Genomic DNA, 23,068 nt, shown 5'->3' on the forward strand with positions numbered 1-23,068 from the left:
AATTTTAAATTTGAGAAAAAAAAACTTCATATTTAAATAGTTAAAAATATATTTAAGTTTAAAATAAATTTATAACGCATATGTTGAGTATATATACTATATATATCTATGTTGTGGTTTTCAAAATCATTTTAAGCAGGTCTAAAAATAAATAATTTTAAACATCTAGGATCTAGTATAGGGTTCAATTCCCTCCCATGCAAAATTGTCAACCTTTCTTCATGGATCAATCGTTAATTTAAAACTGAATTATACAAATTAAATGAAACTCTCATCTAAAAAGTTGACTAGAAAGTCACACTCTAACTTCATTAAAGTATGGTCGCCGGAACTACGTGTATGAGATTAAATGTTATTGAATTATTCTAATATTAAATTCGAAATTGGATTTTGAATATGCAGTAATATTAAAATTTTGGAGAAAAAAATTGTTATCTATATTCCTAATAATCTCGAATTAAATTATCTCTGAATCGGAACAAGCTACTACTTCATCATTATTTTATCGCTCGTCATTTTTCCTTCATAATCTATGTTAATATATATATAAAATCATTTTTGATAATATATATCATCTACAACACTAATTAAATTAATAAATATTGATTATTTAATTAATTATTTTTATTATTTAATAAAGATATGAGATGTCTCGATACCATTACTAATTATAATTATAATTAATTTTTTCAATTGTAACTTAGACACCATTAGGACCATACATTATATATATATATATATATATACCATAACTTAGATACGAAAATTGGTTACCAGCTCCATAGTATAAGTTATTAAATTATTAGAAAAAAATTATAAATTAACAATTATAAATTACATAAATATAATTAAAAATTATAAGCTACTATAAATAAAATAGATACCAAGATAGGCTAGTATATGTTAATACCTTTGAAAATATCTTATAATAATGCAAAATCAATCCATTAGTAACTTTTCAGGTGTTGGCTTTCATTTGGCTTCACTATATTTCAATATGTGTTGGTTATTTCTTCTTCCTTTTGTAATGTATCAAATAATCAAATAATATGCCAAAGGACACTGTATAACTAGTCCATGTGTAATAAAGCTGTATTTACTAATAAATTTACATCTCCAAAGAATCTGGTCGAATTGATAAAACTAGGTTTTTAGAAGTGGCTGAAAGCTAAAAATCTTGATTTTTACTATCCGTTCTCTTGTTGGTCAAGAGAACCTGCTGCATATCTTAATCTTTATTAAGTTAATTGTTTATGGGTTGGAGTACCCCTTTTACTCGCTTTTAATATATTTTATTTTGTCTAGCAAAAAAAAAACTAGTCCATGTCCATGTCGTACTACATTTTTCGGATTTATTCTCAGATTTAACCAATTTAAAAGTTAGAAATAGAGATAAGACATCATGTTTATACTATTATAAAAATATGTGAATTATTATGTTATGATGATTGTGAAACTACTATGTATATATATGGTCGATTGTAATAAATGAAAGTAATATACATAAATTTAAATTTAAACTTTACTAATATTATTGTAATATTTTTTATTAATAAAAAAAATATTAATATTAATTATTTATTTAAATCATTAACATTGATTTAATGGTTAGTGATTAATATAATATTTTTTAGAAAATTTTTTTTCTAGACAAAATAAAATATATTAAAAAGGAATACAAGGAGTATTCTAACTTATAAAAAGTTACAAAAAATAACAAAAACTAGATAGACAAATCCAGTTTATTAGAAACTTAACTTTAACTTTTATTTTCGTTATTGTAATATTTACTGCTACTGAAAAAAATATATATTACATCATTCGTTATGTCTTATTTTCTTTCTTTTCATTTTTTTGAAGAAAAAATGTTTTTATTAACAATTTTTATAAAACTTATATTAATTATTATCTTCTCTTATTTAATATTTTATATGCTTTTTATAAACGAAGAAATAAACAACAGTGAATACTATATTACTAAATGGATTTTTTTTAATTTTAATACGAAAAGAAATATTGGTTGTACATTGTTTAGTTAGTATGTTATATTTTAAAATGAATATTCGTTAAACTTTATCACCATATTTATTAACTTAATAAAGTGGTCGTTTGTATAGTTTCTTATCCGTACAGTATGTGTTATAATTGTAGCTGCCAAGTGTCAGAAAAAGAAAGTTCTGGTCACATGTGTATACGTTGCAAAACACATAATCACATGTCGTTAAAACGATTTCTTAATAATTAAATATGAAAGTTAAGCAGCAAGACATCTTAAAAGTGTAACTTAGATCTTGAGGAACACTAGTTATAATAATTTACTCCAACAAAATTTATCAGGTAACTTTTTTTTAAAATTCTATTATTAATATAAAATATTTATCAGTTTATTAATTATAATTTTTGTTGAGAAATTTAGATGATTACTTTTGTAATGATATGTCATGATTGTTATATTTTGAAGAATCATTAACTAACAATAAAATTATTTACATGCTTAAAATTTTATACTCATCATACATAGATATGTATACTATAACATGTATGTAAGTATAAATACAACTAAGAAACTCTATAAATATATATAATATATGTCCAGTCATCCAGTATAAAGTAATATAAAATTATCGGTCAAATTCTACTATACAAACCATTAAAAATAGTCCAAGTTAAGATTGCACCACCAAAATAGCCCTGCAACATCTCCATGAAGCCCACTTCAACTAACTGTATCTTGCTCCCATGAAAAATCATAATTAATGTGGTCCAAATTACATGGAAAACACACAACGGTAAGCTAGATTTCAAAAATATACTAATATAGGAAAGAACATTTATATTACTCACCAATATGTAAACTAATCAAAATACTTCACAGTTTACAACATTCAACAAACAACACAACACCAATATGTTTGAAAGCTACACACCAAGACATATCAAACAATAATATACTCATATAATGCAAATGAACATACCAATCAATGACACATCATGTGCATACACCTCAACTAATATATCGTCATGCATTGACCTACAAAGATAACTTAACACACCATAGCAGTTTAAGTGACTTGAACCTACTAAACCAACCTAATTGTTTTCACACCAAAATGAGTTTGGTCAATCACAACTAAAATGGGATATCAATTCCTAACTTCTGATTTCTTGGGAGTCATCACTTACACTAGAAAAATTTGATTCCACCATTATGAATAATATAGTTGGGTATAGACATACCACAACTTTGACATGCATTATCAAGTCACATATGAAGTTAGCTTACTAACTATCTACAAGGAACTACTTAACCTTTTCAGTAATCAATTAAGGGTTGTAACCCTCAATTTCATACTTTACTCCACATTGATTAAGGACTTAAAGGAGACTCAACAAAATATACTCTAAGAGTTTCACACCTACTCAAGGAAGGTTTTAAACAATTGGCCTCCCAAAACAAGATTCCCTATATGGGATCTTCACTTTCTGAACAACATCAACTCCTCTAGTCCTAAGTCAATCAACATGCTTTATTGCCTACAACATTCTTAATATCAACACATCAACATACATCACCCTGAGTCAATCCATATAGAAATCAAATCACATCAATCATGCATAACATATCAATCCTTAACACCTCAACCAATAATAGCATAATAATGCCTAACAATGTATCCAAATATAACATATTAATGCTCAACAATTCATTCAATAATAGTCTATCAATGTTTGTTCAACATTCCAACCATGAAATTTATAACATATTAGTCATACATAGCATAATGCTAGAAAACTTAATCCTAATAGCATATCAATGCTTGTCGTCATCATCATCATACATAACACAACATGTATCAACATATAACTTACCAAAATCAACTATAATACAAAGATAACCTTCATACAACTCAACACAATTAGAGTTTTACTAATCCAATCAAACTCATCTTTATCTCATATGAAAGATAATAAGATTATCTACAACTTTTATGAAGATCTCAAGTCCTAACTTCATCATCTACTATAGTAAAAATCCCAAAAATTGCAACAATTTGCCTAAATCCTGACAACTTGATTTTTACTCACTAAAAAGGTCATAACTAGAGTTCTAGACCTCCTTTTTAGGTGATTCCAAAATTATTGGAAAGATAACATCTAGGACTACAACGTTTATGAAGACAACAAAGTCTAATTCAGAAATAACCAAGCTACTCAATCGTCTCAAAATTGCTTAATGGATTCCTATAAACATCCTTGATTCTAATCTCCAATTTTGCTTAGCTATTTCAAAACAGCTCAACCGTTTCCTTCTAGAGACACCTCCATTTCTCATTTCTAATTCTACTCAGCCATTTCAAAAAGGCTTAGTCATTTTATGACAGAGATGATTTATATTTTTTCGCAATTTTGGGGTTTCTAAACCTCTCTGTTCCATACAAAGCCTCCTACAAGCTCCAATCTCAATTCTAAACCATAAAAAACTTATCTAAACAACTAGAATCATCAATTTCCAACAACAAAACAACTCATAACAAGATTTTGTGTGCAAAATCAATGTTACCGTAGAAACCTCAAATACCACAAAAATCTCCAAGAAACTAAGAACATCAAGTCTCCTTGCAAATCAATTTAACATTCAAACAATTATGCATCTATGAGCATTCATACTATACATGCAACATTAAAATTCACACAATCATCCACCAAGATCAAGTCCTAGCTCCCCTTACCTCAATTTTGACCTCTTTGGAGGGAGAGAAAAAAAGGAAGAGAGGAGAAGAATCCCAAAACCTCCGTAGTTGCACCACAACTCTTTTTGCTCCTTATTGACAAGCTCTACGAACCCTTTATCATTATGAACCCCTTTCTTACATCTCAAACATGTATAGAATAAGAAGAAGGGAGTTAGTTTTGTGAAGAATGAAAAATTTCCACTGTCGCAACTTTTAGTTGAATATCCCATTTTAAATATGTTTTTTCTTATACAAGTTTCAAATTTGAGATTTTATTTAAAGAGACTGGATTCAGTATCACTTAGACCAATTATTTATTGATTAACTAAATTAGTTCATTTTAAATTAATAAACTATTAACATTTGATTAATTTTAATAATTATAGTTAATAATTAATTATTAAGTAATCTATAAGTCTACTACATTTTTGTAAACATTATATTTATGAATATTTTTTCTCTATTTTTACATGCACTTGTGATTTCAAAACTTCATGCCAACACAATGTTAAGGGTATATATTTTTTTTAAAAAAAATTTAGCTTTATAAAAATAGTGTTAATTTTGCACCAAATCAAGTAAATGTTTAATAATTTCACCCCAAATAATTTTGGTCTAAATATTATATAAATTTTAAAATTTAATCTATATATTAAGAATTTTTAATTTAAATATTAAATTATTAAAATTTAATATAAAATATAAGTTATTAATTAAAATAAATTTAGATAAACTTACTCATAAAATTAAGTGAATATCTTTATATATATATATATATATATATATTATTCATCAAAACCAGTGAAAAAAAATTCACTTTATTCTTTCGTTCCTATTTTTATTTATCCAAATAACATGACTTTTTATATTATTTTTTCTCTATTTATATCATTCTTATTATTATTTTTTATTTTACTCCTCATCCAAACAATATATAGGTTAAAATGTAGACTTATTTAAATATATTAGGCAGTGAGCCAGTGCATATGCACAATAAATTAAAAATAAAAAAGAGAAAGTATAGTAACAAAAAAAAAAAACCAACAACCATGTATTCAGTGGTCGAAAATTTTGGCAATAGGTATCCAAACAATTGTAAATAACTTTTGTATCTAATAATAAAAGACAAAATTTACGCAACTTATCATAATAGTTGTTCTTTTGTGAATAGGAATTTCACCTTTGTTAACTTGAATGCAAATATCGGTTACATATTTACGTATATTATTGAGTTGACTTTAATTTTAATATGAAAAAATCATATTTAAATATATTTCTTTAGATATAATTAGTGTTATTTTTTTGATTAAAATTGAAATTTTATTTTGATAGTGTACATTTATTTCTAATGTATATTTAATATATTTTTACAAGATTAAATTTTAATTTTAATTAAAAAATAATACTAATTATACCTAAACAACAGTACTTAAATTTGTAAAAGAAAAAAAAATTATAGCATAACTTAAGTAACTCACTTACCTTTAAAATAAAAATATCGAAAGAAAAGTAGTTGAAAATTAATTTTATAAAATAAATATTGGCAGCGGTGACTGAATATCACCAAACAGGGTGTTAATTCAATCTCAACGGTACTCTGCAACAGTGTAGAAAACGCTTTTTGAGGGCAATATGGTAATCTGAAGCAAATAACGTCGATTTCCAAAGACAAGTGATATGTCTGATAGCGTCACTGCGTTACAGTTTGTCAAAGTTTAGCGAAATCCCCGTTATGCCCTCCTTGTTTCCCCATAATTCCTTGATATTTGCGTATGAAGAATATGAAGGTTGATGGTCCCTGCTGCTATGAGTTGGTATCCAAACAAAGTACATACAACCTTGGATCCTGTCTCGCACCCACTTCCCTCTTTGTCTTTGGAAGCCATTGAAGCTCTTCTTCTCAACCCCATTTCTAAGTTTTTTTTTTGCAACTTACCCTTTTTTCTTTTTTGGCCCTGAAGCCTGTTTTTCAAGCAAAGCTTGCTTTTTTCTGTCACCAAAGACTAACCCCATTTTAGGATTTTGCTTTTTCCTTTTTGGGTATGGGAGTTTAGCTTCACTGTAGAGACTCATGTGTGATCCCTGAGAAAAGAAAACCCTGTTGCTGATTTGGTTTGGTCTCTCTCACAATGAACTCTTCTACAAGGTTGGATTCAGCTGTGTTTCAGCTCACACCAACTAGAACCAGGTAGTTATAGTGTTACCCCATTCATCAATGTGTTTTTATCATTTTATTTATTTATTTTTTTTTCTTCCATTTGTGGCATTTCTCACTCCAAATAGGGAAACAAGTACTGCGGAATAGGTTTGTTGATTTTGTTTTTTTTCTTTAACCACTTGGGATATTTGACAGTCCTATTAAAATGGAGATGAATTGTTGACTGATGACTACCTTTTAAGAAGTAATAATAATAATTTAGAGGACTGTCATTAGTTGAGGATTCAGTTCAGTTTTACTCTCAAGTTTGTTGAAATGATTGGAGCCAACGTGATTTTTTGATTTTGCAACTAGAGTGTGTTATTTATCTTCCAGCTGTTTATAAATTTTGTATCTGATATTAGCACTTTCATCAGTTTAAATTGGTGGTTAACTTGTATTGTGATCACAATTGAAGTTCTTTGGGTATTACAGTGCTGTTGCTCATAAGATTCACTACTAGAACTTGAGTTTAAGAATTGTGCAGCTACTGAGTGAGTGTAGTTTTTAGTTGTGATTTTTAGGTCACTAATTGATCTATGCAAAAGTTCATTCATATCAAAACAATGATTTTATGTATTTGCTTCCTGACTTGTTGCTTTGGTTTTTTATCCTCAAATCAGGTTTGACTTGGTTATAACTGTGAATGGAAAGAAGGAGAAAGTTGCATCAGGATTGCTCAACCCATTTCTATCCCACTTGAAGGCCGCTCAAGATCAAATAGCTAAGGGTGGTTATTCAATTGTTCTTGTGCCCGAGCATGGCAGTGATACCTCATGGTTTACCAAGGGAACAGTTGAAAGGTGTGGCTTGTTATCATATTTATCCTTTGTTAATTATTCATATCGCCATATCTTGGAATTTGAATTGACATTGATCTTTCATTTAAATATGTGCATTCAAGGTTATCATTTCTTCCGGTATGCAAAATGGATCTAGTATGCCGTTTTGGAAGTCTTGTTTTTGGTGTTATATTTAGACCAAAATTTCTTTTATATTTCTTGCTTTTTTACTCTTTCAAAAGCAGAGGGAAGTACTGGGGAAATGGCATTGGAAGTTAAACAAATAGGTTAACTGGCTTGTAACTCTAAAGTTGGAGACTTAAAGTTTGTCCTCTTACAAATGATTCTAGTGGCATTTAATTTCAGAAAAATTAGCATGCTGAACTAATTTCCTTTGCTTCTGTAGGTTTGTTCGCTTTGTGAGCACTCCTGAGATATTGGAACGTGTGTATACTATAGAATCTGAAATCGCCCAAATTGAAGAGGCAATTGCAATTCAAGGAAATAATTCTATAGGGATTAGCATTGTAAGTAAATATCTAACAAGTTTTAAATTCAATCACAGCAATTAAATGTTTAAATTAACTTGTATATCTGCAGGTGGAAGAAAACCAAATAAAACATGTGGAAAGAACTGAAGGTAATTTTGAAAGAACAGGTACATCTATTGCAAATTATTAGTGTATAAAAATAAAACTTTTTTAGCTTTTATTCAACAATTATGGATATATTTAAAGCTTAGCTAAAATTTATAATCGTTTGCAACTAAGAAGACTTGGTGCTTTGCTCAGGCAGGAAAACTCAGCAGGAAATGAATGAGGAGAAAGCTATTGTACTTTACAAGGTTAGAAGGTCTTGAATACCCTAATCTTATATTGATTTATTATTTTCTAATCAGTATGTGCGGACATGTGCCAGTCTGATACACAGCCACCTGAAACAAATGGAAGCACAAAATCAGAAGGAAACTCAAAGTAAATTCTAAATCTCTTCAACTTTTTTCCTTCTTTTCTATGACCATCTCTTACATCAAGTAGGAGATTTTTAGTTGATGGTCGTGTATGATTAATATAAAATGTATCAAGTGCCCATGCCCGACCTGGATATCACTTGACGAAATTTTGTTGATATAGCAAATAAAGCAAAGATGTTACCAACGTGGCCAACTGCTATTGCAGTTGCTTTAGGAACCAATTATAAATTGGATAGAAATTATTTTTGGTGTGGACATATTTCTTTTCCATCGCAGAGAACATAGAAATGTCAAGAGTAAAGTAGAAAAGGACTGTTAAAGAACTTATACAAGCTTGACCACCACTTATTATTTACCCCTCAAGAATAATTGGTTACCAACTACAGTATCATCACTTGTTAATATATGCTCATTGTAAGTCACTGCATTTCTTTTTTCCTTTTAAATATAGGCTTATTTAACAGGTATGGGAGTGTTGATGGTCTATTAAAAAATTCTCTGTTAACTTCAATTTTTGAGACAGCTGTTTCTACTTTTTTACTTTAAATTAAAACTTGGTTGATTGGGCTGCTTATTTTCCCTAATTGTACCGGGGCTTTGTAAGTTGGTAACATTTACTAATACATGAATTACCATTTGGAACAGTTGATTCCGTATTGAATTACCTTTGCCCCCTAGTGGAATAAGGCTTTTGTTGTTGTTGTTGCTGTATTGCCATTTAAAACCAATGAATTAATAGTTGCTTTTCTAATAAATTGCATTGTAAAATATACATCATAACCAGCATTCCCTCTGGGGTTTTGAATAGACTAACAAGATAATATGCTATGTTGAAATCTTCAGGTCCTATCTTATCTTTACAGGTACTTTGATTGCGAATATTTTCTCTGGCAAACAATTTAATAAATTTCTCTTATTTGGAATTTTAACCCTCCACCCTAACTTTCCAATTCAACATAAGGACTCCATGTTGAATTTAGTGGAATAAAATGAATACTATACGTAACATATGATGAATGAAGTGACATTGACTGGATTTTTGCTATAAAATTTGGTTACGCTAACATCCATACCTCACTGTGTAGTGTTCATGTGCAAAAGCAGCACTTTTAAGTGTTATATTCTTGAGCTTCTGCTCACTGTGTAAAATTGGTTGTTAACATATGTGCTGTATTGTATTCCCTTCTTTATGTATTGTTTTAGAGTTCAGCTTTTGAAAGTCCTGGAGACACGTAAATCTGTGCTGCAGAAAGAGCAAGGAATGGCATTTGCACGAGCAGTTGCTGCTGGTTTTGACATTGACTACATGCCAGCTTTGATGTCATTTGCTGAATGCTTTGAAGCATCACGCTTGATGTAAGAATAATTTTCTTTCTTAACTATTTCTTACCTTGTTAAATATGGGTTTGTGAGATGTTGGGTTCTTGGCCAATTGGCTGATAACATATATATGTTTTCTAGATGACCTTGCTTGATTCTAATTTTGTCATATTTCAGGGATGCATGTAGAAATTTTATTTCTCTATGGAAAAGAAAGCATGAAAGTGGCCAGTGGCTTGAAATTGAAGCTGCCGAAGTGATGCCTAATTGTGCTGACTTCTCTGCAATAGATGCATCAGGCATTATACTTTCCAATACGGTTACTACATCCCATACTGAATTGGACTCAGAAAGTAACGGGAAAACTAATTCAGGTACCTGACAACTATTGCACATTTTGGACTTGTATATTTATGCATTGTTCATGACTTAGTGCATAGATTTACATTAACCTAGAGGCCATTGAAAGGATTATTATTAGGGTTTCTTGAGTGGATTAAGGACAGAAAATAGATGGAGGAAGACCCATTGGAGAATATATGAGAGCAAGAGTGGTTTGGAAGCTATACTCTTTTATTAGTATTTAGTGGGCTTTAGGAGATTAGGTGATTTAGGTGCTGTGAACAACAGCTGCAAATTTGGGTGCAAAGGGTTTGTCAATTTGATGGGTTCTATGGATAACGGAAGGAACTGAAGGAAGAAATAACTGGTTTTGTTGAAGCAATTTTTAATGCTGTTTGTCATGAATACTAGATCTGACTAAATTAGTAAAATTCCTGATGTTTTTTTTTTTTCTTTCTTTCTCCCTTGAGATGTACTAACATTATTGTTATACATTTATAGATGTGTTTTCAGTGAACAGACAACCAACTGCAGGCTACCAAGATAATGTTCAAGGTCATTTTCCACATAATGGATTTTCCTCTTGGCCTGTCCATTCTCCCCCAGGTGCTTTACCAATGTTGCATCCATATCCAGTGCAAGGGATACCCTACTATCAGACTTATCCAGGAAACAGCCCATTTATGCAGCCCATTCGTTCACCTATGGAGGACTCCAGACTAAATGCTGGTCAAAATATGGGACATAGAAGGCACTCCATGGACAATGGACAAAATACCGAATTCGAAACTCGGGATGAATTGGATATGGAGAGGGAGGGTTCACAGACTGTAGAACGACGGAAGAAGTCTGGCCGAACAGGCAGGCAGAAGTCTGGCATGGTGGTCATTCGGAACATCAATTACATAACAAAGACAGAACATACTTCTGGAAGTGGATCATGTTCAGATTATTCCTCTGAAACTGATGAAGATAAAGATGCTCAGGAATCTGTCAAGACCTCAAAAAGAAGAGAATCCAGTAACAAATCTTTTAAAAGATTGAATTCATCTGAAAAGGAAGTAACAGAATGTGGGAGAGATGCTGATGGAGGACAATGGCTAGCATTCCAAAATTGTTTATTGAAAGGTGTAGATGAAGATAGAAAGGCCATCGACCAGGGCCAGTTTGATCATGTGAGAAGGAAAAAACAGGTTGCAGGCAATGATCCTATAGATTTTACTGAGCGGAATATGCATGAAGTTCAAGGAGGTGGAGCTACAGATGTGCATAGCATTAGCAAGGGATTGTCCCGCATGCCTAGGTCATCCAATGATGATTTCTTATTGTCTAGAAGGTCAGGACAATCTGTTAATGCTAGGTCTGTGGATGATGTGCAGTCTTTAGAAATAGATGGAAGGATTGGTGGTTATAGGAGGGGGGCCAATGATGATTTCGTCATTCTTAAACAAGATAGTCAGTGTGGTAATTTACAACATTCCTCAGATGTAGCAGCTGTCAATGGGCAAGGTTATTCAAGCAATAAATTGGAAAGGAAGTTGTTTCACGACATGAATGATGACTCCTATATAGTTGAAAGTAGGTCAGTCAGAGTCAGTGATTCAGGAAATCTTGAGAGAAATGCTATTGACATGGACTCGGAGTTCCCAAAGGTGCATAGGAACGAAGAAAAAACTTCCAATTATCAGCCACATGAGTTGAGCTTGATGCCTGAACGAGGAGCAGAAAAGGGGTTAATGTTTTATGACCCTGCGTTAGATTATGAAATGCAGGCTCAGGCTGGAGGCAGTGCTTCACAAGATAAAAAGAGCAAGGGTCACATGAAACCAGGGTCTAAGATGTTGGATAAAGATCTGAAATCAAAACCTACTCCAAATAGTTCTGATAGTAAAAAATCTGTTGGGCCTATAAGGAGAGGAAAGACTAGTAAACTGAGTCCATTGGATGAAGCACGGGCACGTGCTGAAAGACTACGGAACTACAAAGTTGATCTCCAGAAAATTAAGAAGGAGAAGGTAATCTATGTTCATATTCCCCTAGCTACACCCTTTTCCGTTTCATGTTTATGTTGCATATGCTTAACATAAAATTGAAGTAAACTTAACATTATTTTTATTTTGTTTACATTTAGATTAATGAAAGATTCATGTTTTCAAGGTCATTCACCTGTTTTACAAATCTATTTATTTCTTCTCTTTTATTTATAATAACTAGGAAGACGAAGAGATGAAACGCCTCAATGCTTTAAAGATGGAGAGGCAAAAGAGAATTGCTGCCAGGAGTAATTCAATTGCTACCAAGTCACCCATTCCATCACAGCTAACCAAGAAACAGATTCCAACGAAACTTACGCCCAGCCCTTATAAAGGATCAAAATTTAGTGATTCAGAGCCAGGTTCATCCTCACCCTTCCCAAGATTTCCCATCAGAACTGCTGTTGGATCCAGTGATTCTTCAAAAGTCAAAAAAATCAGCAGATTGAATACTGGAAGCCATTCAGTTACAAACAAATTAAGCCGATCAGCACCTTCTCTGCCTCAATTCAAGCGAGAGAAGAGCGATGGTACAGCTAATACTAAGGCACCAATGGCAAGACTTAGAAGATTGTCAGAACCTAAAATGAGTACCATTCGTCATACTTCCTCTACCTCCGTTAAACCACAAGGTGCTAGGACAAATTCAGTGACTAAAGCAGCTAATGAGACTGAGATCAGGAAGATTTCTGCTATTGTGAATCATGATAAAAGTATGACTGCAACTCTCCCCGAACTAAAAATCAATACATTCAAAGCAATTGACATCGTCCAAAACAGGTCATCTTTGAATACACCGAAGCTGAATGTTAACAAGTCCTCTTTGAATTCAGAAGGTACCTCACTGAAGAAAAATGAATTTGGAATTACGCCAAATGATGATGGAGATGACAATCCTATAATTGAGAAGACTGTTGTAATGCTTGAGCGTGAGAAACCTCGTGCCCCCAATATTAATGATAAGTCTAAAGAAAAAAAAGGGATACCAAAGAGACAGTATGACAGTGAGAAACTGATGGAGAAAACTGAGACTGTGTCGAGTTATGTTGCTTTTTGTGCACCAGTTTCAGTAGATATAGAAATCTCGGAGAACAAATCACATGTGAAACCCATATCGTCCAAGGTGTGTTTTCATAAATTTATTAATAATTAACTGTCATGACTGTAATCAGTATGCATAAAAGAATAAAAAGTGTGAACATGATCATGAATTATTTATGAACATTCTGCCTGTCTGATAGCTTATTATATTTTAAATAAATTAACACTAAATATGAAATGTTGCAATCAACTTGGCCTTCCAGTTTCATTTTATTGTGTAAGGCTTGAAACTGCAGCTAATATGTTTCCTATAATTTATGCTTGGTGAAGCACGAGCATGCACTGCCAACTTTACATCCGTATTGTAAATTGTGAAAGTATGGCATTATAACATAGCATCAAAAGCTGATACACATTCTTAAAATTTTGCTTTTCCACAAATTCTTATTTGTATTCCGACATTTTGTGGGGGAAGAGAAGTCTATGTTCAATTCTATGATTAGGAGAAATTTGCCAATATTTGACTTTTAATTTCAGGAATGATATTTTATTTTAGACCTGTAACTGAATGAGCAAGCAAATGTTAATCTGATTTGTTGTTATTGTCATGCACTCATACCTGTTGTTTGTGAATGAGTACCATTCGTTATACTTCCTGCGTTCTTTATCTGAATTCTACAAGCATGAGAGAAATTCTTATACATCAGTTAATTTTTTTTGTATATATTCTTCCAAAATCAGGTTAAAGCAAATGATACAGAGAAAGAACCTTCAAAATCGTCTAGCATTCATATTACTGAGGAAACATATCATACCACACATGCTCGAGTTTCTTCCTTGGAAGATCGTTGCACACGAAACTCTGAGTACAGTAAAGCACCTCCCACAAGCTTGGACAGTGCATCAATTGGTATGGAAACTTTTAAATCACGCGTGTCTGAATCCAGAAACTCAACACTTGAGAAGATTCCCGAGGTGATTGAGAAACCTCAGGTAAAGGAATCATCTAAAGGGTTGAAACGGCTGTTAAAGTTTGGAAGGAAGAGTCATGACTCGCCTACTGGTGGATGCAACATGGAATCAGATAATGCTAGTATTGACGGTTCTGAAGCAAATGATATTGGAACTAATGGTTCCTCTAATGAAGGTAACATGATCCTTAGGCAACAAACATATTACTATATCATATATTAGGAATTGCATTTCACTTCTTAGATATATGGTGCACTTTCACTTCTATATGACCTCATTTTTAAGATAATATTTTTGTTACTTGATACCATGACCCATGCAGCACTCAGCTGCAGTTCATACCAATTTAGTTTAAAGCTGAAAATGCCAAACACCACTTTGATGTGTCTTTCAAGGACTAAACTGTGAAGTCCAAACCCATTAGTTCAAAGCTGACAGTACCTAAATGTGTTCAGGAACCTTCCTCCCACAAAATTCAACATTGAGATGCACTCTCCTTTCCTTTCTCATTTTTAGTCCTTTAAAGGCCATAAAAAAGTGAAATATAGAACATTTTTGGTAACATCAAGCTATAGCTTTGAAGCTCCAAGATTAACATTCAGTATAGCATCTAGTAAAATAATTTTTTTGAATAATAATATAAAATAAAAGTATATGCTTAATGTATTCTCATGACATGTGCATTTACCTAAACTACATTGCATGAAGGTTAAGCCAACATCATTTCTGTTGCTGTCATGGATTGCCATATTGATCTGGTGTTGACTTTACTTGCACCAAACATTCAGAAAGGATTTGCTTTCTCAATATTAAAAACTGCAAGTTATTTGAGTTAGTAAAATGAACATAAATATCTAAGACTGAAAGAGAGTTAATCATTGCGTAAAAACACAGGTCTAGTAATTTGCATTTGGCATGTTTTCTGTTTTCATTTTCAGCGGATATATTTTTACTGACAATTACAAAAATGCCACATTGTTTTCATTTTGTTTTCTATTTTCTCAGATTGGCATAGGAAACGGTGAAAACATTTTATTTGTTTTCATCACCTCCATTGTTCTTGAAAACACTGAAAAAAAGTGAAAATTCTCAGTGGAAATATATTAACTGAAGATGAAAAAAAAAAAAAAACACAACCCAAACTGTTCTTTTTTAAAAAAAAAAGACATAATCATCTAGATATTTTACTAGAAAATTATAGCTTTTGCTTTGTCTCTTCATATATTTATCCTTGCTCCTTTTAATAAATGTCTTGTGAATATTATTGTCATGTGACAATTTGAAAGGTCAAACCATATTGAATTTGGATCTTGTTTAAATACAAGTTAGGAATATTTTTTAGAGCTTCTTTACTGAAAATAAAGAGTTATTTCCAACAGCAAAGTTCTCGAAAACATTTTTAAGTTTGTATTTAAACAAACTTTTTAATTGAACATGAGTGATAGACTCAAGCTAACCATCATATTGGGATTTGCTGTGTCTTAGTTCATACTCTGAAGAATTTAATCTCAAGAAATGAAGCTCCCTCAAACAGTGCAACTCCTCCGAAGTGTAAGCACTTGCTCAACTTAAAGTGAACATGAATAACTTCTACTTTATTTTATCATATATTCTGAATATGGACATGTTTAACATATCATTCTTATGCAGCTTCTCGCTCTTTCTCCTTGTTATCGCCGTTTCGAAGCAACAAAGGAAAAAAGATAATGATGGCATGACAGAACTTATGCTGTTTGAGGTTGACACAGTGACCATTTACTTGATTCTTTTCATTTTTTTCCTTTTATGGGGGGGGGCCTTAATGGTCCTGTGTTATGGTCTAGCTGAGAATAATTTGGTGTTGGAATGATCCACCTCTTAACCAGAAGCAATTTTAGGCCATCTTTTTGACAGCCCTTGAGTTTCAAACCCCTCACTTTTATTGGAAATCTGGATGGGGAGATAGATTCTGAATCCTTGAGGAATTGGTTGGTTCAGCAGATGGTAAATTGGTAATGTAAATTAAGCCCCTATATTTTTTGATGTTGGGAAAATCAATTATCATAAATGAAAAACAAACGGATCAATGTACATTTATTGTTGACTTTATTCTATTTTTTATATATCAGAATTGCAATAATAATAATCATATGATAATTCCTTCCTCACTAGGCCCACACTAATAGTTTACGGTTGTCATTAGTTTGGATATAAATTTGGATTACTTTATGTTTTAAAATTAATCAAGTTTAATTTTTTTATCTTGTCAAAATAAATTATTTTATTGACATTTAAAATAAACGGTTCTTAATTATTTTGAAAATATGAAGATCGCCACATTATGTGATCCAAGGGAATCATGAAACGTAATAGGTTTTTAAGTTATGCTAGTACATTTTTTTTAGTAACGTTATTATTAGGAATGATATGATATTCTTTTGTAAGCTTAAGACTTGTTTACTAATTGTTTTCAAAGGATTTTTTCAATTTTGCCTCTATTTTTATTTTTATCTTGAATTTTGTCCTTCTATTAGTCGGCTATTAATGTATCAACGTTGATTTGACACTACGGTGGATTGATGATGTAACTTTGAAAATGACGTGTGTAACTAAGAGCAAAATGTCTAGAACGTTATTATATCCTTTGAATTAGATTATGAATCGGTCTTCAAATAATTAAAATATTAATATTTTTAAATAAATTTATTATAAAATAATTATGTAATTTAATATTTTATTGTTTAAATCAATTTTTTAATAATTCGAAAAAAGTTTTGATATATTCATTCGAAAAATACAATATTTTTCAAATGTATAATATTTTGAAAGTATGGAGGCAAGATATATAGTTATTTAAAAGTATGAGACCAAAATGTGTAATATTTTAAAGTATGGAGGCAAGATATATAGTTCTTTGAATCTTGCCAAATTAATCTAACCTACAAGCACTACCACCCAAATTACCAAATTATGTTATTGTCAATTGTAAATTATCATTTGACTCTTTCCAATCCATTCCTACAACCCAAAGTGCAATTCCACAGCAAATAACATAAATTGTTTAACTCATAACATTCATTGAGTTCCTTGCATCGCAATCATAGTCATGAGACTCTGCGTTTTAATCTTTTCACATTCAATCCACAACTAGCCAAGTATTTAATACATAATTTTTCAAAAAAAATTCAAAATTCAGATGATAGAAGGAAAACTAAAAGTGGGAATAAGATTAAGAGTTGTTAACTAGGACATGTTGATATTTTTCAACATATGCTCGCCTATTTGGCTCTTTGACTAATGTGAGGTTATTTTGGAAATTATCAACCAAATTAATTTTTTTAAAATTTATTTTCATTTAGGAATACTCAACACTAGAAAACACATGTCAACATTGCACTTTTCATGTCACATAGATTTTTTTTATATAAAAAAGATATCTATCTTTTATGTATGTCATATGAAAGATACAATAATTTTCTGTGTTAATTAAATATACAATGACTTGCTTTGTCATCTATATAAAAAAAAGTGTTAATTGCGTGTAATAAACACAATACCTTGTTGCATTTTTTTTTTAACCTTTATCAGTAACATATTATTAATTTATTTTTTTATTTTTTATTTTTTATATATATATTTTTTTTTACATTTTTGACAAAGTATCACATTGTATCATTTGTTTTCATGCACACATGCCATGATACTTCATGATGGGTTGTTTAGTTGAATTATATTTTTCAAGAGGAGTATGATATCTTGTTATATATCACAAGTATTTTTATATTGATATGATAGTGTTTATTTTATGTTTAAATCTTGATTTATTTTTAGTAATTATCCAAAATGCTTCATACTAGTGAAAATTTTGTGGGTATGAACTCATATTCACCCTCTTATTATAACACTGTTGGACTTTATTTTTATTTTAACCTTTTTATGTCTCTAATGTATAATTGATTTCACAGTTATTGTTTCGGACTTCCATATTCTATTTTGAGAACATGAGAGGGAAAAAATAATTTTAAAACGCAGTTGTGTGACAAAATATCAAATATAGGGAATAGTCAACAATAGTGAGAGAGATAGAAATATGGAAATAGTCACATATCTAATATAAAATATCAAAAATTAAGTTGATTACATTTCTAACAAGTGAATAAACCGTTTTCAAACAAAAACAATACATACTTTTCTTCCTTTGATATTTTCCATTAACGTTTGTTGGTTTTTTTTTTTTCCCTCTAAACTGATGTCAACTATTTAAAATTTATATCCAAAGCCACCTACCATTTTAAAAGTGTGAAATAAGCATGACTTGATTGTAAATGGCATTGATCGTAGTATTCAAGATCAAGGTCCTTTAACATGACTTGATCCAAAGTTAATTGGGCTAGGTTTGAATTCTAATACGGATTTCTGATAATTTATAAATATACTTTTTTTCCTTTTTTTATTATCTTTTCATAAATATGCTTATATTTTAGCGTGTGTTTGAATTTCATTTTAGAACGTAATTTTTTCTTCTCTCCACGTTCAACAATGAATTTACACGGAAGCTATTATTTGTTCCTTTTACTCAAACGTGAAAATCCACGTTTGGAATCCAATACAAACACGCACTTAGTTTCATTGATTTTTATGGAACCACTTTTTTACTCACAACGTACCCCTTTCTCCCACCCTTTTTCTCTCTCTTGTCTCACTCCCTCCATCACTCATGTACCAAAAATTACTTTTTAAAACAAGTTCATAGAATAAAAATAATAAAAAAAATCAAAATTAAAAATTGACTAAAATTCAAGGACTAAAAATATATAGTTATTTCTTAACCAAATCGAATTCCAAAAAGAAAACAATACTTAATTAATATTGTCATCAACATATGGCATTGGCCAATAAGCTCGGTTATTATTTTTCCCTATTGAGTTTTGACAAAATGAAGGTACAAACACCTAGATAACCTAGTTGTATTGGACTCTTCACACTGTAAGGAGCAGTAGTATACTTAGATTTCACCAAGTGTGGTGGCATGAGCATGATTCACAAAGCATAAGGATACATCCTTATGGGGAGGAATATAATCAGTCAAAGCGAATGACTAAGCATGAAATGTTGCTTTTGCTCATCCTAATCATAGCTTCCTTTGCCAAGCACTCAGCTGCTTCTTGTGGATCCTCTATGTGTCTTATAAGATTCACAGCCTCTTGGTTCTTCATCACCTACAAACATATAATGAAATTTGATCCACTATTTTCCTTTTCATTATATTTAAGAAAGGGCAAATTAACAACACATTCTTAAATTATATGTAAAATTATTTAAATAAAAATAAAATAGCTCAATCTATTCCGGCTTGATGGACCAATGAGCTAGAGAAAATAAAATCCTTACAAAAATTAGGTCAAGTTTGATCGGCCCATTTATCACACTTAGTTCGATAGGTCAAACTTACCATTTGACAACTCTAATTTCTGTTAAGTTTAAAAAGGTACGGTTATGGTGTGAAATTTCAACAAAGAGGAATGTTTGTGTAATTAGCTCTTTAAAAAACCATTGTAATGACCTACTATTTGAAGTTACATATTATCATGTAGGACTTACCTCCCATATGCCATTGCTTGCTAAGATCAAAAATTCAGTATCAGAGTCGATCCTGTCACCTCCCAGCACAAGTTCTGAGCCTTTAGAATGCTTTGCACCTGTTTTATTGCCTGATTCACATGCTATCATGCGTGCTTTTGTGCAAATGCATAGAATCCATTATTAGATGTGTGAACCAAAAATATGGATGAGCAAAAGAAACAAAAATTGTGATACTTGTATTGTTGAAATCCCAATTGATTGCCGAATAAGAAAAAATAAGCTAGTGCAGTATAGCAATTTTTTGTTGTAATACTCAATTGGCTCTTTCAAATGAGTGTGTAGTCACTCTAATTATGAGAAAAAGATGTGAATAATTGATAATACCTGAAAAGAGTCTGCGATACCAATGTCTCTTGGCAGTTAGATTGTGTCTGCCACTGGTCTGATAAGCTACACCATTTCTGCACAGAACAGTTCTGTAATCTCCCATGTTGGCTATCACAAGGTTTTCTCCATTTATCACCATCACTGATGTTGAACCTATTCTGTATGTCTCCTCCTCTGGCTTGTATGCCTCTCTGATCTTTGTTCTTACACCTAAGTAAGCTCTCTTCATTGTTTCTTTGGTTTTTCTCCTCATATGACACTAAAATGTAATTGATACATCGGAAACACAAAAGAGACCACAAATATTAGTTGAACCTTTTTTAATAAATCTAAGATAAACTTTGATATAATCTTGAAATGTTAGTTTGAATCATATAAAACTAGCTTGAAAATTGAGGATTGACTCCCTCTTACAAACTCTATTTTAGTCATATTTTTAACTGATATGAGACTTAGATTTTTCCTTATAATTATCAAAGTGAAACTCTAATTTTGATCAGAAAATAACTAAAAAAGCGTTCATTATACAACATATAAGTTTTTTTTTACTTTTAATCTCTTCGACACAGTTTGTCACAAGAATTTTAATGGAAACACAATATAGTATAATCATCAATCATAACTCATAAGCATTATTGCTTTGGTTCAGCAAAATACAGAGTATACCGGAGAGAAGCAAACACAACATTGATTGATTACCTCTTTGAGCTTCTTGCCAAAGAAATGAGATTGCATGTACTTGGTAACTCCATCTCCAACTACAGCATCAAAGATTCCAAAGTACCACAGTTCTGTGTGATCCATTTGCTCCCTTTGTATCACAACTGAATCAAAGTCTGAGTCAACAGAACCACCTTTGATTACATGATGCTCCACCACATGATGACCATGTGATATTGGAAGCATCCATGAAGGCTTGGTTGCATTCCATTTGCTTCTCCTTCTACCAAAGAAAAATCGTTTCACCCGGAATGCCTGCTCATTTCAATGGAAAGATTAGTTGCTCACGTCAATTATTAATCATTCATATGAACAAGTAATTTAGCAATATCATGGTGAAGAAAATCTCAAAAGGGGCATCATCATTCTTTTCCTAGTAACATTTTTTTTTACACCCTTGCATGGTTTTAAATTGGATTCCGCAAGCACGACCAGAATTTAGAACCATGCACCCTTGTATTAGGCATATAAGATGAAACTCAGATAAGCATTTAGCAATGTAGTGGAGAAGAAAATCTCAAAAGGGGCATGATCATGACCATTTTTTTTATAATAATAGTAACATTTTCTTTACACCCTTGTATTAGGTTCATAAGACACAACTGAGATGTCCATTTATATGTTTCTCATGAATTTCAAAGAACCTGAATGTAACAATGGAATAGGGAGTTACCTTGAGCTTGATGTGAAAATCTCTTATTCCCATGTTTTTCTCAGACTAATAGATTAGACCCTTAGAGAATATGTGGCTTCTTTAGCAGATGCTGATCAGATACTACAAAATCACCATTTTGAGATAGAAAATTGATAGGATTCTATTGTTATGGCTTGGTGGCTGCATATTCAATAGAGGTGTTGAGTCAGGTAGAAGTAGCTGCTCAATTTTAAAAAATTAATTGGTTTTGATTATCCGTTAGGAGGAACTTTTGAATAAGAAGTAACCGTCATGCTCTACTTTTTTTAAGTTTTAAATTAACAAAAAAAAAAAAAGGATATCAATTTAAAGAATAAAATAAACTCCTTGGTCCCACAGCTACAAATGTACCCATTATTTTTTTCAATTATTTTTATATTTTGTGGTTAATGTATTTCAGTGTTTGTCTATGATATATTATATTAACTCCTTTTCAATTATTAAACAAATAGTATGAGAAAGTAAATACATATTTATTGTTAAAAGCAACGTAAATATATATATTTTTATTTTCATTTTATACGTATACATTTATTCAATTCATTACTAGTTATTTATTTTATACAAATGTTACAGAATGTGCGGATCAATTGATATGATGTAATTTCATTTTAATCAATGATCTTAAGTTTCAGTTTTGCTTTTTATAGTAATTATATCTAACTCAAACAAGTTGGTCTTATGGAGGTCATATACATATGGTTTTAGGTTATAAATCTTATAGATAAAAAAAAAAAAAACAAACAAACAAACAAGATTACCTTTTATAAAAAATATATATAATTTGTAAAAAAAATATTTATGTGGAATTTTTGTTGTTGTTATTTATAGGAATTATAATAAGAATAATATAATTTGAACGTAAAATTTTGCACATCCTACTTCTACCTCATCATTGTACCAACCTTAATAATTTATATGTATCTATATATGTTGCAAACAAACAAAAAAGAATATATCATTCATATATAATTTAACTTCAAAATAATACTAGTATCGTCTAACTATATATATATTTTTTTATGAGGGATAATCTCACACTTACTGAATGCGGTCAAAATAAATATATAAGTGAAAACAACTTTCACAATTATTTTTGTAAGATTGAGATAATAAAAATCTTTATTATTATTATTATTATTATTATTAATAAGTAGAATGTGTAAATGAGTGTTATAAATCCATGGACACCGAGTTTCATTAGTAATAAAAAAAGTAAGACTTATTGCTCAAACAAATGTTAACGTTAAGCTGTCAATTTTAAACACGTTTAAATACAGATTAAAAATATTTTTAAGAGCTTCTTAAATAA

The 23,068-nt window shown here is 30.8% G+C and overlaps 2 protein-coding genes across 4 annotated transcripts; one reads left to right on the forward strand and one right to left on the reverse strand.

Moving 5' to 3' along the window:
- The first annotated feature begins 6,518 nt into the window (after nucleotides 1-6,518).
- LOC109790040 (COP1-interacting protein 7) lies at nucleotides 6,519-16,540 on the forward strand. 3 transcript variants are annotated; one of them, XM_083059495.1, is made up of 13 exons: nucleotides 6,519-6,921; nucleotides 7,554-7,733; nucleotides 8,119-8,239; nucleotides 8,313-8,370; nucleotides 8,504-8,556; nucleotides 8,631-8,686; nucleotides 9,889-10,041; nucleotides 10,183-10,379; nucleotides 10,849-12,362; nucleotides 12,562-13,503; nucleotides 14,163-14,568; nucleotides 15,879-15,944; nucleotides 16,044-16,540. In XM_083059495.1, the coding sequence occupies exons 1-13, from the start codon at nucleotides 6,863-6,865 to the stop codon at nucleotides 16,109-16,111; spliced, it is 3,873 nt and encodes a 1,290-aa protein (XP_082915621.1). In that variant the 5' UTR covers nucleotides 6,519-6,862; the 3' UTR covers nucleotides 16,112-16,540. The 3 variants fall into 3 exon arrangements, with proteins under 3 accessions (XP_082915621.1, XP_082915622.1, XP_082915623.1); XM_083059496.1 differs by having other exon boundaries at nucleotides 8,313-8,352; XM_083059497.1 differs by lacking the exons at nucleotides 6,519-6,921; nucleotides 7,554-7,733; nucleotides 8,119-8,239; nucleotides 8,313-8,370 and having other exon boundaries at nucleotides 9,935-10,041.
- A 2,607-nt stretch (nucleotides 16,541-19,147) lies between these two features.
- LOC109790045 (putative protein phosphatase 2C-like protein 44) lies at nucleotides 19,148-21,931 on the reverse strand. The gene is made up of 5 exons (XM_020349137.3): nucleotides 21,736-21,931; nucleotides 21,042-21,317; nucleotides 20,340-20,601; nucleotides 19,974-20,107; nucleotides 19,148-19,591 (listed from the first exon to the last, which is right to left on the reverse strand). Exons 1-5 carry the CDS (start codon nucleotides 21,766-21,768, stop codon nucleotides 19,454-19,456), a joined length of 843 nt encoding a protein of 280 aa, XP_020204726.1. The 5' UTR covers nucleotides 21,769-21,931; the 3' UTR covers nucleotides 19,148-19,453.
- Between the last annotated feature and the right edge of the window lie 1,137 nt (nucleotides 21,932-23,068).

The sequence above is a fragment of the Cajanus cajan genome, chromosome 7 (genome assembly GCF_000230855.2).
Source record: "Cajanus cajan strain Asha chromosome 7, NIPB_CcT2T_4, whole genome shotgun sequence".
Classification (NCBI taxonomy): domain Eukaryota; kingdom Viridiplantae; phylum Streptophyta; class Magnoliopsida; order Fabales; family Fabaceae; genus Cajanus; species Cajanus cajan.

What these genes read in the sequence shown, in the direction of transcription:
- LOC109790040 (XM_083059495.1), top strand. Translation starts at nt 6,863, where the DNA reads ATGAACTCTTCTACAAGGTTGGATTCAGCTGTGTTTCAGCTCACACCA. An exon ending in AAGCTATTGTACTTTACAAG is followed by an intron (nt 8,557 to 8,630) that starts GTTAGAAGGTCT and finishes GACATGTGCCAG; the next exon opens with TCTGATACACAGCCACCTGA. An exon ending in TGAAACCCATATCGTCCAAG is followed by an intron (nt 13,504 to 14,162) that starts GTGTGTTTTCAT and finishes TTCCAAAATCAG; the next exon opens with GTTAAAGCAAATGATACAGA.
- LOC109790045 (XM_020349137.3), bottom strand. Translation starts at nt 21,768, where the DNA reads ATGGGAATAAGAGATTTTCACATCAAGCTCAAG. An exon ending in GTATCGCAGACTCTTTTCAG is followed by an intron (nt 20,108 to 20,339) that starts GTATTATCAATT and finishes TTTGCACAAAAG; the next exon opens with CACGCATGATAGCATGTGAA. An exon ending in CAAGCAATGGCATATGGGAG is followed by an intron (nt 19,592 to 19,973) that starts GTAAGTCCTACA and finishes ATATGTTTGTAG; the next exon opens with GTGATGAAGAACCAAGAGGC.